This window comes from Alternaria viburni (assembly GCF_023758015.1).
Source record: "Alternaria viburni strain BMP 2772 chromosome Unknown scaffold_18, whole genome shotgun sequence".
Classification (NCBI taxonomy): domain Eukaryota; kingdom Fungi; phylum Ascomycota; class Dothideomycetes; order Pleosporales; family Pleosporaceae; genus Alternaria; species Alternaria viburni.
In genome coordinates, this window is record NW_026055787.1 from 589285 (window position 1) to 606779 (window position 17495).

Sequence of the window (17495 nt, forward strand, 5' to 3'; positions counted from 1 at the left end):
CTACGATACCCATCCAGGAATGCATGATTGGTCTTCTAGCTGTAATAACGATATCATTAGGTTGTATGTATGGGTGAAGGAATATGTCCGTGATCAATGTCATGTCATGTCGAATACAAAAGTCCAACGCTGCGCTGTACTATGCTGAGCTGTACCAAAGATGCCAAACCAACGCCGCGCTCGCTGAAAGTTACAGATTCCAAATTTCTCTTTTTGCGTAGCCAGCACTAGGCGTGTCATGGGCTAGCTTCTAGGACTTCGGTGTCCAAGTCAATGTCTGTGCGTGTAATGTGCTCGAAGAGGTTTGAAGTTGATGGAAGAGGTTCCTAACCACGCTTCCAAAACTGGTAGTTCTTCTTTTGTGGCTTCTCGTTGGCTTCGCCGGCGACGACGTTGGTGTCCCTGATGCCGCCTGCCTCTGTGCCAGCCGCGTCCATGTGGTACGCCTTCTCATTTCCTCTCTTCTTGCCTTTCTTGACATCTCTCCTTGAGGCGCAGCAGCAGCAAAGTCCCATCTGTACGAGCCAGGCAAAGATGGCGAAAGCACTTGCCACCCACATGAAGGCGAAGAGGGTGGTGCCTATCTCTGCCGATATGTTTAGCTCAGCCACACCACCAATAGTGTTGCGGAAGATGATGAACATGACGGTTGCGATGACCGAGGCGACGGTTACGAAGAGGGCGTTGAGGAAGGCGAGGATTGCGACGACGAGAGTCAGCCAGCGCGTGTAGATGGAGATGGGCATGACGAAGATGAGGACGAAAGACAGGACTGTTGCGGTGAGGAAGAGACCGAACATCCAGTTGGAGACGAGGTGGATAAGGTCGAGAATGTCGTTGATGTCGGCGGGAAGGTTGACTGTAGACATGCATGTTAATTACTCTGTTTCCAATGCGTGATATCTAAGACTCGGGATGTGAAGCAACTTACTCGAAGCCCCAGCAAGAAGCTCATTACGCAGGATTTGCACAGGGTTGAACCAGTATAGCGTCTTTGGCTCACTGCAGAAAGTCACGCCCTCACCCGCGTATCCCTCGCAGAAACCCCATAGCCCAACTTGATAGAAATCATGCAGTCCCAGCGTTTGCGCGATAGTGTTGATAAGAGCGAAATTCGGTACGCTGGCAGGCACGATGTGGCTCAGGTCGAGGCGAATGAAGTACCAGTTCTTAATAACGGCCTTGTTGCGTACACCAGAAATGTTGACGAGGATCAGGAAGATGAGTGTGATGAAGAGGAAGAAGGATGTGATGAGCGCCCATATTTTGCGCGTGCGAGTTGCGCGCTTGATTTGTTCTTTGCTGAGGTCTGGGGCGGTTTGCGCGACGGCGGTGTCGTCCGACTTGCGGCGACGCGAGAAGATGCCCATGATGGACGACTCGGGAATTTCCAGGCGTTGAGAGGGAGAAGAAGCAAGGCGTGCTGCAGCGGAGGATTGTGAGAGAAGAAAGTGAACAAGCAATGACAGGGCCTCAGACGAACGACGTAGAGAGCGAAGATCCGAAACGTTTCGTCGATTGAATATCCAGGCCAAGAATGCCTTGAATCCGGGGCAACGCAATCTCCTACGCGCGTGCAGCAGCAGCAGTCGTGTATTTTATGGAGCCTGGTCGAAGATCGCGAGCTATGACGTACAGGACCCCTAACAGCAAAACTAGACACCGCAAGAAGGCGCTGGCGACGCGGCGCCCTTCTCACCAACGACACTCATCGGCACTAGGCCACGCGCCTAAGACACCAGAGGGCAAATCATTGCGCGCGACTGAAGCACCGGCGTGGCGCACGTTTGCTATGAGCAAGGTCTGGCCGGTACGCGCGTGCGTGGCTGGTCATGACGTCGCGCTGGGCACTGTTTACTGGTCATCTTTGGGGGTGGAGTTGGCTACTGTGTGGCTGTGCATGCTCTACTATGGTGTGGATAAAATGGAGGACAATGTATGTAAGAGTGAGATTTTCGCGGGTAATAGAGGAGCGGCGTCGATGATCTACATACGTGGATAATTCTCTCGATGATGGCGCAGGCGGATGCGGAAGGATGCGAAATTGCGCTAGGCTTCGGATCTGCGCGGCCAGACAGCAGAGGGGGCATCGCGAATCCACACTATTGCATGGCTCGACGTTGAGGCTCCTTACTTGACAAACTCGTGTTCGGGCGGCTAGCATCACTAGTTACGTCTGATGCACAACATCACGCGTGGCCAGTACGATGCGCTTCAAGTAATGTTTTTTCTTTCCATTCCTCTATGTGCTCTGCTAGATGTTCCACAATCACTCAAGCCTCCACGGTCTCCAAACCACCAAGCTGCCCTCCACATCTCAACTTCGCCATGTCGCAGCAACGCAGAAGAATAAAAATTAGACATTGGTAAACGCCAGCCCATCGCTAAACCGCCCTAGAAACGAGTAATCTGCCGGTCATTCGTTGCACAACCGCGATGGAGAAAAATAGGAAAGCGTACTAGACGGACCGTCTGTACAGGTTGTTGCTGTGATGTGAAGATGGAGAGTAGCCAACGCGCGCTGTGTCTATGCCACGATACCAAGGAAATCATCAAGGCCGCTAAAAAGCAGTGTACAGAGAACAAGTTGACATAATGAGCTTTTAATGTTCGGTCGAGTGTGCGGAAAGCTCAGCCAGCGAGCAGGATGTCTGTCGTCAAAGATGTGTGCTGAGGAAGTCGCGACTAGTTTAGGCGCCCTCTACCATGTTCATCCTGGGTTTTAATTGCACCATGAAGTCATCCTTGGTACCCAGAACGTCCCTGGGTATCCTGCTGACACGGTTGGCTCCGCTGCGAACAGCAAATCGGCCAACTGCCGAGATGCCAGAGTGATTTGATCGGATTGAGCCAGCATCTGAGGCACCGCCACCGGCAGGGTCACGTATACGAGCAGGTGGTGCGAAATCGAGCGCAGTGAAGGTACCCGACTTGCGCATCAAGTAGGGACTGGGTAGCGCTGGCAGTTCGTCGTAGGATCCGACGAGGGGTGTGTGTGGTCGTACGGCCGGGCTGTATGGCCTGGGAGTTCCAAGAGGGCTGTCAGGTCGTACGCCGTTTTGCCTCTCGCGGAACGAGACTGGCGGTGCAAAGTCGGCGGCGTCGAAAACCATGGAGCTCTCGGTAAGCTTAGCGGGTGTTGGGAGAGAGGACAAAGCGGATGGAGGAGGCAGCGGCTTCTTCATTGGCGGAGGCAAGCGTCCGCTCATTGAAGACATGCCACGCGGAGGTGGATATTGTGAGGAAGCCATGGAGCCGTTTGACATGTGCGGGCCACGAGGACCAGTGGCAGTGTTGCTTCGGAACCGGGGAGGAGCACGCGGGGGAGGAGTCATGGCACGACGAGTGATGGGCTCAGCGAACGGAGCGTTCGGCTGAGCGACAACGAAGGCACCGGTGCGAGGGTCGAATACAGTGCCGTCTTGGTACTCCGAGCCGTAGTCTTCAACGTAATCGGTGTATTGGTGGCCGCCAGCAGGCTCAGGCTTCGAGTCGTCAAAGTATTCCTTGTAGAAAGATCGGATACGGTTGGCGCGCTCCTCGGGGTTCTCCTGAGGGTCATCGGAAGGCATGGGACGGAGGCTCATGGACAGACGGTTAGAGCTGGGGGCGAAATCGTCGACTCCAAGACCAACATTCTGGGGACCAGTCGAGTAGCGAGGCTTAGGTGCAACAATCTTGGGTCCCTCGCTTTCCTTGGGAGACGGCGGTGTGATTTGGAAACCATCGCCGTAGCTCGAAGTGCTGATGATGCTGTGCGTGTTGGTGTTCTCTAACACAACAGCTTGGGACTTAACGCGTGGCAATGTGGGGATGTCGTTGGTGGTCTGGACGGGTGACTTGCTGACTTGCTTCTCGGTGACACCAGGCTCAGGAATGGAGATGGTGGGAACATCGGTGGGCTTGAAGGCGGCGTATTGGGTGGTGGGCTCATCTGAAGGCGAGGTGGCTGACGGAGGCGAGATGGGAGACGACTTTTCTTCAAACCGTGGGTTTAAAGGACTGAGAGGAATACCCGCCTCAGGGAACTTGCTGTCTGGGGATCGCGAACTGTCAGGGGACAGAGACTCGCCGCGAATGGGGTGCGAGGTCGACATCCTCTGTGCATTCTGAAGAAGGCCAGCCTGAAGACCTTCCTTCCTTGTTCCTGCGCTTGAATTGGTGTACATAGATCTGGCGTCGTTTCCATAGGGGCCGCGGCTTGCGCTGCGGATGCTCTGGTCGTCCTTCAGATAGGCTACGGGGCCGTAGGGGTCGTGAGGATCGTGCTGCGAACGCGATAACGAGTGGAACGACTCCCGAGAGCCATGCAGGCCGACGGGCAGAATGTACGGGCTTCCAGTCTCGATCGAGAGACCTCGGTCGTGGCCTCCAGGGATTTCCTTCTCTGACACGCTCATCTCAGGACCTCCCTTCTTTCCGGCCTTGGCGACACCCTCCATGCCCCAGTCGTGAGACTTGTACTTGTCTTTGGAGTCTTCCTCTGCGAGCTTCCTCTTGTTCCTGCGATGTAAAAAGAATAGCACGATCGTTACACCGACGACAGGTACACTACATGCCGTTAGCGCATTCAAAGCTGAACAGACAGCCAACTCACATGATAGCCAGTGCAATAGCAATGGTCGGTACTTGGGTTGGCTTGGTGCAGCCAGGATCGCTGTCGTTGGTACATGTTGCGCTGGCGCGGGCCACCAGTACACGTGAGGCTCGTTCAGCTAGTTGGATCGTCTGGCTTGCACTGCTGGGAGAGCCAACGTGGATGTCGCGGTGCACATGGTGCATGTGTTGGTGATGTGAGTGCGGCATGGCTCGAAGACCGATGTCGCATGTGAGGTCGCAATCGATAGAGCTAGTAATGGATCCGGGGAAGCTCGTCCTTGGTATTGTCGACGTGACGCTACGATGCAGGTATTAACAACGTGAAGTCGTAACTCAGTCGTGACAGCTAGCTGGCAGAATGGTATATGCGAAACTCGTTCCGGGGTAGTCGAGGAGTGAGCGGACGGCAATAGCCAAGGTGACAGCAACACAAGCAAACAAACTTCGGCCCAAAAAAGAATGACTGGGGTAAGATACGATAGAGCTGCGAAGGGTGCTGGTGGTGGTTGCAAAAAGAGCGACAGGCCCACGGAGAGGTGAGTTGAAGGAAAGAAGACGGATGGGCGCGAAGGGTAGATGAGGCGCCGCACAGGAGCCTGATCTCCGGTTCTGGCTGACAGGCCTCCTGATTGGGCGGCTGTCTCAAGCCTTGCACGGGTCAGGCCTGTTACGCCGAAGCAGAGAGTGAAGGGCCCGCGTTCGTCCCTAGGCGCAGCCACACGTTTGACCTTGAGCCGGGCCGCTGATTGCATTCACGCCCTCACCCACCGCCCGCTGCGTCCCGACGTCTTCACTGCTATCGTGTCTCTCTACACGCAATCGATAGAGCTATCGTCGTATTTTCCCAGCTGCACATCCACCCGTCAGCTGCACCCGAAACCCCTACTGGCCTGCAGCTTCAGGAGGCAGCTAGGCCGCACCGTTTATTTTGGATCGCGCCCGTGCGGACCCGCTAGCCGCAATGGGCGTCGCTACTGCAGGAACCCTTTCGTGAACTTCCGTCATTCGTCGGTTCTTCTTCAACAACAGATTGTCGACCAGGGCTCCCGTTGTGAGCTCCAGGCCACACGACCGCTCAGAAGCGCCCTGGGCCCCTGAACCATACTATGTACACGCGAACGCCCGTATCTCCACGCTGCAGTATCGTGCTACGTTCCCCGAAGCACAACAGCTCAGCGATCTTTTTTCGCTGCATAGCCACTCTCGTCCTCTGGTCGCCCAGGACCCGCAAAAACACAATCCTCCCCCTTTCCGATGCTGTGGAGCTCAAACTGGTCCAGAACAAACCCGCTCCACGCTGTCTTCATTTCCCGATCCCGCAGCGGCCGAGTGTTGGTTGTGCACGACCTGCGACGGCCTTGCGTTCTGCATGCAGGCTCCCCCGAGCCCGCTTCCGCTTAACAACCGTCATTTATCGAGATTGTGCCCTTCACCCGTCATATTTGTTCTGCTCCCCTTTTGACATGTGAAACTCTTCGCAGCTTTGTGAAACTCATAGGCATTGAATGCGCAGAATGGGGTTGCAGTCGTGCATCGCTTTTTGTACGACGACTGTTGAGGCACGAAGGAACAGCCAAATCTGCCTCACCGCCACGAGCCTCGCCCTACGAGACCCCTTCATCACTAGGGAGATTACCCGTCTTTCGCCATCAGAATCGGCTTCTGGTGTTTGATGAGCGCATGGTTACCGGCATAATGTCTAGGCCTTTACTACAGCCTCGCGTGTACGGCTTTGTTGTCGGGAGATTACTCTATGTGATGTCATGTTGGACGACAGTGCACTTGAGTAATTCATCGTTAACTTTCAATTTTGAGTCTACCTGTTAGTGAAAGGGTATATCCTCGTCGCGCACGCACACATCGAGAACGACTCTTTGCGAATCTTGAATCATGGATCGATCGACAGTGGTGTGAACTGTAACCCTAAGCGCCAGAGTGGGTTGTACGACAAGTGTCACATCTTAGACTTCGTGGCGGGCGACCTTCACCTTTCCATGCGTCCTGGGATCTACGTATTCCTGGTGGAGTATCTCGTTCTTCCATGTGCGTCCTGTTTTGATGGTAGTAGACTCGAGTCTTGCTAAGTCCCTTTCCCAGTTTCCCACATACAAATGCAGATGCTATGTGAGAATCTGGGAGCTGGACTTGCTCGATGGTCTCGACCTACGCTGGATCGTGACGTTGGAAAAGCAACGCTTAGAGTATGCGTCGCTGAATGCTTGATTTTCGGACATATGGGCGACCAACAACTACAGTCGTTGAGAATTCCAAACCCCTTGTCATTCGAAACAAACGGACGTACACCGGCACCTCGAAACGCAATCAGTGCGGGTAGGCCAAGTTCCAGTAATACCCAAAACGCGATGTCACGGAATCTTCTGCAGACTGAGCTAGACAGAGGTCGGTTTTACATAATCCTAATGGATCCGGGAATACCAGGTTGATTTTTTGCTCCATTGGTTCGGCCGTGTGCCTTCTGAGATCCATGCAAAGATTGATCCAATGCTGGACGTTTGTCTGTGAATGAAGCCTTGGATCGCCTCGACAACCACGCGCTTGCTCGAAAGATCCAAACAGGGAGGCGTGAGACCCTATATGGTGCGGAAGGATTGGAATACCAGAAAATGATTTTCGCACGCATCAACGACGGGCTCGTTTGAGAACCAAGATGCCATCATTCCATAAGGCGTAGATGTTTGTATTGTCGCGCGGCTTTTGATGTGATGAGTAAAAGTCGGTGGTGTTGGTACTGAGTGCCTCGAAGGGGATATATCGGCTTCATATGCTCCTGGGCGTTCTCTCCCTTGTCGAGACTTTGATTGTGTCATACCGTAGGCGACCATGTTCGGCAGAAGTCCAACGGGGGCTGTGATGGGTTGTACAGCGTCTGCGTAGAAGTTGTGAGATGCTCGGAAAGTGAGCCAATGTCCGCTGGATATTGGGAGCGACTCGGTTTGAAAATATAGCGGAAGCCAATTCGGTTGCATCCGGGTTTCTAGTATGTCATGACTGTAGCACCTTAGCATGTATCCTCGAGCTGATGTTATGCATGCTTTGGTGATGCAATAGCTTTGTGATGTTGATTACACGGGCAAACTCCGTCTCGCGAAGTGCAACGCAATTACTTCCTGCTCATCCGTACACGGCTAAGATCGTGTTCGCAGAACCTTTAAAGCCGTCAGAAGGAGCTCCAACGTAACAACTGATCTGTGCAGGCTCGTGGATGTGGTATACACAACTGCCGGATGTTCGAAAGAGGTGGGCTTCCTCGCGAGTCAAACCGCATGCTCTTGCTAGCACCAACGATGATGTCCGCGGACGGGTAGTGGAGGGTCCCTCATGACGAAAAAGAAAATATAGCACAGCGAGCCGTGCAGCAGTATATATGCAGCGTGACCTGGGTCACGCCGCACGACGTGGGCTTGCAAGTATGCGGCCACACAGCATTAGCGATGGAAGCCGACAGAAGCGATCGTGGGGACAGAACGTGGCTGGCTAGGAGCGGGTTTCACCGAGGAAGTACCGATTGACTATGACGCATTGGCCATTCTCCTCTCACGAGACAAATCACCATCGAACAACGAAGACGTACATGCAACACGACATTGACCTGTTACCGACTCGCTGCTCACCCCTCACACCCTCTTGCTACTTTCTTTGATTACATTCACCACCACTCCGCCCAAGCTCTGACGTTGGATCTCGATAAGGGCCCATCCCCAGCCCTGCAGCTCGCGATTCCCTTTGGTCCCTGCGCTGCGTAGCTACGCCCCACTGCCACCCCAACTTCTTAAGGGTCCGATCTCCCTACACAAGCCGCACCAGCAACATGTCGCACTTCACCAATATGGCCGCCCCGCACACGCTATCTCCCAGGAGTGCCACACCAAGCTCTGGGAGCCGAACGATGGAGGTTCGACCTCAGCCCGTATTGCGTCTGTCAGCACCTTCCGGTGTGCTTCGTCTGCGCGCAGAGCCATCAGAACGCCGACACATTCAATGGGCCGAAGACGTGGTCGACAACGAAGGCATGGGCAAGAAATCTTCCAAAGGTACGGTGATCTGCTTCGCGCGATGCTGTTATGGCAGGGGCTAACAAATCTGAAGTTTGCTGCATCTACCACAAACCCCGCGCCGCTGACGAGTCTTCTGACGACGACTCCTCAGACTCATCGTCAGACTCAGATTCCGACTCCGAGCCCGACAACAGCACGGCAAGGCCTGCTGGGCGGATGGGTGGAGCGCGCGGCAGACGGCCACATCAACATGCTCACGACGATTGTGAGGACGTCCACGATCACGGCGAGGGCTCTAGTACCCCGCAAAAGCACAAGCGCCAACGGAGGAAGCCAAGCCCAAATGCCTACGAGAAGATGCCGAAGCAGAAGAAGTAAGCTGCGCTCTAGCTGGTAAATTTCCGGTGCCCACTGGGGGTTGGTCAGTACGACTTGAAAACGATTTTCATTGCTTGGAGTTACGGGTGTCCATGAGGCACATCATGGTTTGGACTGCGTCATTGCATAGCGCTGGGAAAGGACTTGGATAGTCCGCAAAACGTCGCCTTTTGTGGCTGGACGTGAGACATTAGATGCAACTGAGCATTATCTTGTAGCATTAGAATTGCACATGCGAGGCTGAGAGCCTCAATTCCTACTAAACGCCTTCTCATCCTCCTTGTCTCTGGTTGGTACAATCTTCACCGTTCTTCCATGTACACGCTGTTCTGCAGGTGTGAAACCAATCGCAGAAGACGTTGGGCCCCGCTGCATGTATCTCTCATGGCAAGACGTCTTTACTCGCTATGTCCTGCGGATCAAAGTACGAAGACATGCGCGTTCAGCCGATCACGCGTCGATTATCGCCCTTGTCGTCCGCCCTTACTCGTAGAGTTTCCAGCAGCGCGAAAACTCAATCAGGTGTTAACCCACGTGTCAGGACCGCTCAGTCCTCTGCAGTAGCTGCATTCGCCTGTTCTATCACCGCAGGAGCGTGTTGTGTAGGAATGCGGACAAGCGTCTGGGGCAGTGGTGGCCCATCTTCTGCCTTCTTTTCCGTCTCATCCTCGTCTTTCGGTTTCGGAAGTTTTGCTTTTTCGGATTAGTGCTTGCGGAATTTGTGAGAATGGAGAACATACTTGACGCCATGTTTATAGCTCTTAGCACATTATGCCAGTTTGATAGCACTGCGGCGACCGCTGATCAACCGCAATATTAGTATGATGTTCCTATTGTGCCGGCTGGAGGATCTGTAGATCCAGCTTTCTGCGTGCAACGCCTGACATACCTTCTGTTCCATCTGACAATGTCGATAGCTTGTCAGCGAGCATCTGCATCTGGTCTGCAAGCCCTCCGCTTAGCGCTTGCAGGTCCTTCAAGTTGGCTAATTCGGCTTTCTTTTCTGCAATGCGCGCAAGCAACACAGGGGATTGTTGCTGAGACCCGCCCATGGACTGGTTGCGGAGATGTGAGGGAAGAGGCCGTGTGAAGTTCGACATATTTCTCGATCGATCGACTGTAGTTGACGTAGTCAGGTTTGTGGTTGACGAAGTCGAGATCGGAAATAGTTGGCAGGTGGTTTTGCTTGTGTAGATGCGTCAACAGGAGGGAAGCCTGGCCTGGATGAGCACCTGAAAACTGATATGTTGAGTTTATCCGTTTTTTCGTCTTGTGAGATGCGTATGCTATCACCATATCAAATGCTGCGCTGCTGCATTGGTGAACGCGTTGGTGCCCCTCTCGTCACGTGGACGCGCTCTTGGCGCTAACCCGTCTGAACTTAGCTTTGTTGCTATGTAAACATGCAATGACGAACACAGAAGGAACACCTACCGACGCCCTAGAGTAGCAACGCCACGACAACTGCGCGACCGTCTACAACACTATAATTAATCTCGACATACCTATCTGCGCATATGGCGCGTCTCAACGAGCCGCCGATTGCACCCCAGCCGTCGGCGGAATCCATCGAAGCCCTCAAACGACGCTTTTTGAGGCAAAACCGCGAACTCGCAAAGACGAATTCGATCCAATCTATCCGCATCCGCAGCCTCGAAACCGACTGCTCGCGACTTCTTGCCGAGAATTTGGCATTGCGCGAGCAAGTCTTGAATCTCCATAACACGATTGAGTCGCGTCCGGTACTCGACCAATTTGATGTTGTCAAAACACAGCTTGAAGCCAAGCTATCAGAGCTCAGCAGCCTGGTAGCTGGCCTATCGCAAACAAGAAGTGGGAGTGGGAAAGACAGAGGAAGACGGAAAAGCCAGATGACTGCGAAGAGGAAGAGCGGAGAAGAGCGGCAATGGAGGAGTGGACTGGGTCTACAGGAGGTTGAGAACGCCATGCTGCCTACTATCACGGAAGACAAGTACTATCCTCGCAGGACAATGGGGTACGTCTGGATCGCGTTCCAAGCAGCGACACGTACAGACGCGCATGAAGCTAACTTCTTGTAGTGCGGACGAGCTTCAGCAGACCTTAGAAGACCCAGACAGTCAATCCCCAGACATTGGCCCTCCGCCAGTTGCCCGATTCGAAGACGAAGACCCCATCGGTTTCGACCCCAGCCCCGCGATAGAAGAACAGCGAGAAGAAGCTGCAGACGACGGTGAACCTGCACTATCGGTGAACCTCGAGACGCGTAAGAAGCGACGCGAGAGCGGGCCCAAGCTCAACATACGTCGTGTATCTCTCTTCGAATCACCGGAAGAGTCTGAAGAGCCAGTCGCGAAGCCTCTGCGCACTGGGGCCAAGCGGAAGTTCAGCGTTCAAGAGGATGAGGAAGTGAACCAAGCCAAGAGTGATGCTTTCAGGTTCAGCCGCCGGAATGCCCCAGGTGCTTCGGACGTGGAGGCGTCAAATGATGACTCTAGACCTTCTGCACTAGAACGCCCTCCCGTCCTTTCAGCTAGTAAGTACCCCCAAAGCAATAATGTGTACAAATCTGACTTGGTAGAACCCGTCAATACCGATCCAGTCTTGTCGCCAAAGAAGCAACGTTCTTCAGGTCAAGACAAACCAGATAAGCCAGACAAGCCAGGACCTAAGGCTCGCAGCCGCCCTCGATTGAATATCACGCGCAACACGACGTCAGAACTCCCGCTTCTCCCAATGCCTGAACCTGTGCCTACTGCTGAGATTGTGCTTGACTCTCTACCCCCGAAAACACCCGCCGTGGAAGAGACCTTTTCTCCACCATCTACAGAGCCGTCGACACAACGACCAGACAACAAGGATACACCACCACCAGGGGATCTCAACTCAGTAGATCAGACCGGTCAAGCCGGACGACCGGGTAGACGAGCCCGTCCCCAAGTCAGTTACAAAGAGCCCAGTCTCAATGTGAAGATGCGGCGTCCAGACGCCAAGCTGGTCGACGCGGTGATCGATCGCAGGGCCAGTGTAGATACTCAGAATGTACCTTCTACATTGGTCAAACGGGACGCCGATGGCGAAATCGCGTGGAAGCCGGTATCGGCAGTCACTCAACCGAGGGGTGAGGAAGAAGCTGAAGCTGGAAGCCCGTTGAGACAGAAGCTTGACCGGAACCAAGATTCCAAAGCATCGCCCGCGTCAATGGCTGAGCCAGAAGAACGATCAACGACCTCGAAAGCCATATCCGCGCTCATTACCGAGACTAGCACTGCTAAGAGAAGAGTGGCTACTTCAACTGCAGGACCAGTGTCGGAGCCTCTCACCGCCAAATCTGCAGATCTTGCCCTCTCAAGCAAAGATACGATAGCTGTGAGACAAGCACCACCAGAGAAGGACACTTTGGCTGTATTCGACTTCACGGACTCGTCGCCTGCTGACACTGGGTCCAACCCACGTGCCCGCGTCAACGAACTTGCCAAAACAGCGAGAAGCGCACGGCGACACTCCGCTATGCCTACATCTTCCTCGTCATCGGTGTCGGACGAGCGCAGAGCTGAAAGGGAGAAGACTGAGGGCGCGCTCCCTTCTTTGCATAAGCGCACTGGCAGCGGAAATGTGAAAAGTAGTAGTAGTACGAGCTTAGCGAGAAGCAACAGTACTAATGGTATTGCTAGGAGTACGTCGAGTGCTCGAACGACAGTAAAAGACAAGAAGCCTCCCACTGTAGGAAGCTTACCAGCCAATGCCAGCACGAACGACCTCGGGACGAAGGTCGATGGTGTGGAGGACGCAAAAGTACGGGATAGAGAGAGGGAGACGAGCACGCTGAGAGCCGAACGCGCCGCTAGTCGACGGAAAAGTATGATGCTTTAGGGATAAGTGCAGAGTGCAATGTAGACATGGAGGCGTTTTTCTGGTGTATTGGCGTTCTGGGGGGCATGACATGAGCCCTTTCTCCATAGCGGCGGCGTTTCTTTGCGAATGATACCTGATCTCACGAGATCGTCCCTGGTTTAGTGTAATCGGATCGCCTTATGATTATTATGAAGTCTGATGTAATGTTGCATTCTACAAATCTTTACCTTGTTGTTCTTGATGGCATGGTCTTTACACATTTGTGATTCACAATGTTGCCTCTTCAAAGAGATTCCTCATGGGTCGTTCTTGTGTGAGTATGCATCATCGACTGCGTATGAGGTTACCCTCACCGCTGAAGTTAGTGGGGACATGGCCATGGAAGAGCCCTCATGTTAGCAAATTACACGCTGACAAGACGGGATGATCCTGGTGATGTAAGTGATTGTATTGGTGTACGATATATGTGTCCTCCTCCAAACACACCTCTTGACCTCCCTCGACATGACGAAACGAGTGTCCAGTCCCTTTGCTCGAAGCAGTCTCTCTCTGAGTGCCACATCTAACGGTTCCTGTCCTCGTACCAATCCTTGCTACCATTGTTGCTGAAGACCCTCTTGAAGCCCTTTGAAACAGCGTCAGTGACGCTAAAGTCGTTGAAGAGCCACTGGTTGCTGTGTCGGCCATAGTACTTGAACTCCTTGGCTTCCTCGCTCTTCGCACTCCTGCCGCTGCCAACGCTGCTTTGGGTGTTCCTGCGGCTGCGCTTGTGAACGCGCGGCTTGCTGAACTCGCCTGGCGCGACGCCGACACTTTCAGCGTGCGTCTTGGAGCTGGGCTCAGCATGCATGATGCGGAGACCAGAGTACTGCGAGTACTGAGAGTCATTGGTGCCCGTTGTGGACGTTGTTGCTGACTTGGTGAAACGGGGCATGATGCCGCTGTCAATAGAGGTGGATCGGGGACGTCGCTGGGACAGAACTGAATCGGAGGCGGTATCTCCATTGGTTTTGGTGGTGGAGTTGTTGTTGTTGGATTTGTTTTCGAACGAGGCAAGCCTTGAAGTCAAGTCTTGTGCGTCGATGCGTTGGTTGTTGTAGTCAGTCATCGGCAGGATGGTCGGGGACTGAGTGGTAAAGGTGATGACGTTGGGGTCTTGGTTGATAGTGGAGTGTGTTTGATAGTCTCGAATCTTGTCTGACTTTGATGTTGAGGCTATTGGTTTGGAACTGATGCTCGTAGGTGGTGTTCCCATCGATTGTGGCAGTGTATGCTAGGGGTATCACTCGAGTATATATGCTTTCTCTCAGAGCACGCCAAGACTACGTCCTTCACCTCAAAATGCAGTCAAGACTTATTCCCGCTCCCAAGCCTCTTGGGTGGAGTCACGGGCTCGACGTAGGGGAAGTCGGCTCGGCACAAACGTCTATCTTGGCCCAACCATAAGCTTCATCCAACGCTAATAACCCACTTTATCCTGCAGTGTTCTCAGTCTCGTTCGGTTAAACGCTATCCTACGCCAAATACGAGAACACATGACCTCTAACCCTTGCGCGTAACGGTCAGCCTTACGGCTGTATCGGCACGCAAAGAGACCGTGCTCTAGCCACAGCAAGCCACACCCAATCCCCGGTTCAGTAGCAACACATTATGCAAGGCCGCGAATGCATGCTCCTGCAGCATGACATCGTTTTTACTAGCCACGGCTGGGCGAGACTCCGATCTTTCCGGCTAGCCACTTAGAGATCTAGCTGTGGCTGCAAGCTGTGGCTCGTGAAGAATTCAACTGGAAGTCTCGGCCTTGCGGCCTGAAGAGTTGAGCCGCAAGAGTCGGTCAAGCCACACGACGTTGAAGGGCCCTCAAAGTGGACACTAGCTGGATTGAAATGCTCATTAGATTCGTCAGGAATTGAATACGTTGCCGGTGTTCCACGCTGTAGCCGAAAAGAAGCTGTAGTCTTCGGTGACAGATGACATCGACGAACGTCAATAAATGCAAGAGCTGAGCGCTGATGTACCTCGAGCGCAAGAATTAACTTTTGATAAGATGCCCCGAAACATTGGGCACATCTCGAGCAGTCGCCGAAGATGTGCTCTCCGTGGTCGCTATCAGGTTCAGACGCGCGTCAGGATGCGTGGAGGTTGACGTGCAGAAGGAGACAAGGAAAGAGCCTGCAGCTAAAGCTACTAGGTTGTGGACTTGGAAGGACCATGAGGCGCTAAATAATTTTAAGCATAGCATAACAAGAGTAGGAAGCTGCGTCTGACTGAAAACGGGTTCGCTTGCAAGCCGAAACGCAGCTTCGATTCTTGAAAGATAACGTTCGAAGCTAAGCTTTCTCTACAGAAGCACAATATCATAACTTATGTCGTAGTGTAAGAACAACGCCATACGCCGCATCATCGTAATGGGTATATGAATATCAGAAACACCTGCCAGCGCCGCGCATTGTAAATTCAAGCACCAATTCATACACCTGGGACACCTCCCTTGCTCCGAATGCGCCCGTCCTTGACCGAGCCTATTGTGACACCTGCTTCGCCAGTCATCCAACCTGGCATCTTCTCCCCATCTACAATACCCTCTTCAACCAGTTGTCTGATGCCAGCAAAAACATGCGTTCCTTGAAAAGTGACTCGCACATTTGGTACCCAGCCTTCTTCGCCTCGTATTTCCTCAATATCTTCCGCGGTTCTATCGAGAAGGGAAGGACGACCACGTCGTGTCTGGTGGGAATTTTGGGCATCGAGGTTCGATGTGTCACCGTCTACTTGCGTCGCAGTGCTGCCATTGACGGGAGACGGGAATGGGTCATCAATGCGAACTTCGACTCGTTCAAGGCCTTGACCATCGTCGGGCTGCGCCGAGCTACCGAACCGGCCTGCAGCTATCTCTTTTCTACGTTTGGCCTCTGAAGACTCTTTGCCGTCCAGTGGTCGCTTGGGTCTACCTGGCCCAGTCTTGGGTCCACCGGCGGCACTGCCCTTTTCGCCTGCACTCTTCTCTTGTCCGTCGCCTTTTTGTGTGGTGATGAAATCTAGTGCATTCTGGCTGAAACTATGATCCTGAAAGATGCTCCAACCACCTGCTGCTGCATTGCTCTTGCCGGGACCGCGGTACGTGAGCAGCGCATCGAGTGACTTGGTAGTAAAGTTTGTGCTTGTCAATTGGTAACGCGCAGAAGGTCTCGAGAAGGCTTTCGGTATTGCTTGTTGCACGATGTCCCTCAGATGCCGCCCCTCATCTCCGACGACCTGGCCGGTGAGCGTTGCTAGCGACGAATATACAAAAGGCGAGCCATTTGGCCAGACGAAGAATACAGCTTTCGCACTGTCCGTGCTACTGGACTCTACGGTCATCGATGCCTCGTTGCTGTAGGGCGAATCGTGTATGTAGACGCGTAGGATGGTCATGGGCGATGTTTTTATCCGTGTCATCAGGTAATGCGCCTTCATCAGTGGCGTCAATTCTCTTGCGAGATTTGACATGAAGGTTTGCGCCTGGAAGCGTGGGAGGTGATCTGAATCGTTTGTGACTTCCATGTCCGTTACTGGTGATCGCGCATTCGGTATTTTGGTAAGACGCTTGGCTGTCCAGCGCAAGGCATTTGGATGGTCGAGGAGGTACTGGATCTCGGCCGTTGCCAGCTGGTACATAGATATGCCGTGTCGCCAGTCTCCCTCGAGTATGCGGTCGAGCACCTCCCTCCTGCCACCTTTGCGCGCGGCAAGCTGCTTGTACGTCTCCTGAAGCACCTCATAGCTTTGCGCCGGCTCGTATATCTCCTCCTCCTCCTCATCCTGTATCCGATCGCCGAGGAGGTATGGCTTGCAGAAGTCGCGATTCTTTTTGCTGAGCCATTGCAGCGCGAGCGATACGAGGGACTGGCGGGAGAGCTTGGTGAAGGTTCGCTGGACTTCGCGGTGGTTTACGGGCAGCCGGTGGGAGTGGGGGATGTTCTTGTAATCGGGGGCGGTAGCCATCACGTCGATGCGCTTTTGGTCTACATGGAGGGGTTGCTGGGCGTTGTTGATCGGACGATGTTATCGATAGTGGAGTCGCGACGCGTCGAGGAGGAACGTGGGACACCACGTGACATGGCCTCCCCACCTGGGCACCTGGCCATCGCACTCAGCCTTGGAGGTACCACGTAGCGACAGACATGTGCTCTCAAGCCACGAATCGCCCCGAAGCGCTTGGATTTGAACACTTTCGATCTGGTGTCTTTGACTTTGGCCCTTGTGTGGCTAGGCATAATGATAGTTCCCCTTCCTAGGTAGTCTCCAGACCTACCTAGGTACTGTGGTGCTGGTCCGTCATAGATGACCATATAGTATTACCAACATTGATACACGTGAAGCTGTCCCCAACGAGCCTGCAAGATCAATTCAAGACTGCATCTCGTTGACAGCCATACGTACTCCTGCGGTCGCATACACCTGTACTATGGCTAGGAATATTTTACCATATTCGCAAGACTCGAGTGAGGATTGATTACTTGTTTCTTGCCGAAGATAGCATGTTAATGCCGCATGGAAAGTGCCGTCTTTCAAATCTGGGATCCACCTAGATCGCCGGTCCAGTCTCGGACAAAGACGCTCAAACACGATTGGCTGTCGGCAATTTGAACGTCTTGATTACAAACAGTCAGTGTTCAGCTGTCGTAA

General features: G+C 53.5%; 7 protein-coding genes across 7 annotated transcripts; 2 read left to right on the forward strand and 5 right to left on the reverse strand.

Annotated features, from left to right (window-relative positions):
• Nucleotides 1-326: 326 nt before the first annotated feature.
• On the reverse strand, nucleotides 327-1370 carry J4E79_008071 (uncharacterized protein; the record flags this gene model as incomplete). The annotated part of the gene is made up of 2 exons (XM_049356930.1): nucleotides 327-859; nucleotides 932-1370. 2 exons carry the CDS (start codon nucleotides 1368-1370, stop codon nucleotides 327-329), a joined length of 972 nt encoding a protein of 323 aa, XP_049208777.1.
• A 1320-nt stretch (nucleotides 1371-2690) lies between these two features.
• On the reverse strand, nucleotides 2691-4806 carry J4E79_008072 (uncharacterized protein; the record flags this gene model as incomplete). Its single annotated transcript, XM_049356931.1, has 2 exons — nucleotides 2691-4551; nucleotides 4598-4806. The coding sequence occupies 2 exons, from the start codon at nucleotides 4804-4806 to the stop codon at nucleotides 2691-2693; spliced, it is 2070 nt and encodes a 689-aa protein (XP_049208778.1).
• Nucleotides 4807-8446: 3640 nt separating this feature from the next.
• On the forward strand, nucleotides 8447-8993 carry J4E79_008073 (uncharacterized protein; the record flags this gene model as incomplete). Its single annotated transcript, XM_049356932.1, has 2 exons — nucleotides 8447-8651; nucleotides 8707-8993. The coding sequence occupies 2 exons, from the start codon at nucleotides 8447-8449 to the stop codon at nucleotides 8991-8993; spliced, it is 492 nt and encodes a 163-aa protein (XP_049208779.1).
• Nucleotides 8994-9540: 547 nt separating this feature from the next.
• Nucleotides 9541-10093, reverse strand: J4E79_008074 (uncharacterized protein; the record flags this gene model as incomplete). Its single annotated transcript, XM_049356933.1, has 2 exons — nucleotides 9541-9686; nucleotides 9883-10093. 2 exons carry the CDS (start codon nucleotides 10091-10093, stop codon nucleotides 9541-9543), a joined length of 357 nt encoding a protein of 118 aa, XP_049208780.1.
• A 417-nt stretch (nucleotides 10094-10510) lies between these two features.
• Nucleotides 10511-12845, forward strand: J4E79_008075 (uncharacterized protein; the record flags this gene model as incomplete). The annotated part of the gene is made up of 3 exons (XM_049356934.1): nucleotides 10511-10989; nucleotides 11054-11508; nucleotides 11554-12845. The coding sequence occupies 3 exons, from the start codon at nucleotides 10511-10513 to the stop codon at nucleotides 12843-12845; spliced, it is 2226 nt and encodes a 741-aa protein (XP_049208781.1).
• A 544-nt stretch (nucleotides 12846-13389) lies between these two features.
• Nucleotides 13390-14082, reverse strand: J4E79_008076 (uncharacterized protein; the record flags this gene model as incomplete). The annotated part of the gene is made up of 1 exon (XM_049356935.1): nucleotides 13390-14082. The coding sequence occupies one exon, from the start codon at nucleotides 14080-14082 to the stop codon at nucleotides 13390-13392; it is 693 nt and encodes a 230-aa protein (XP_049208782.1).
• A 1214-nt stretch (nucleotides 14083-15296) lies between these two features.
• On the reverse strand, nucleotides 15297-16811 carry J4E79_008077 (uncharacterized protein; the record flags this gene model as incomplete). The annotated part of the gene is made up of 1 exon (XM_049356936.1): nucleotides 15297-16811. The coding sequence occupies one exon, from the start codon at nucleotides 16809-16811 to the stop codon at nucleotides 15297-15299; it is 1515 nt and encodes a 504-aa protein (XP_049208783.1).
• Between the last annotated feature and the right edge of the window lie 684 nt (nucleotides 16812-17495).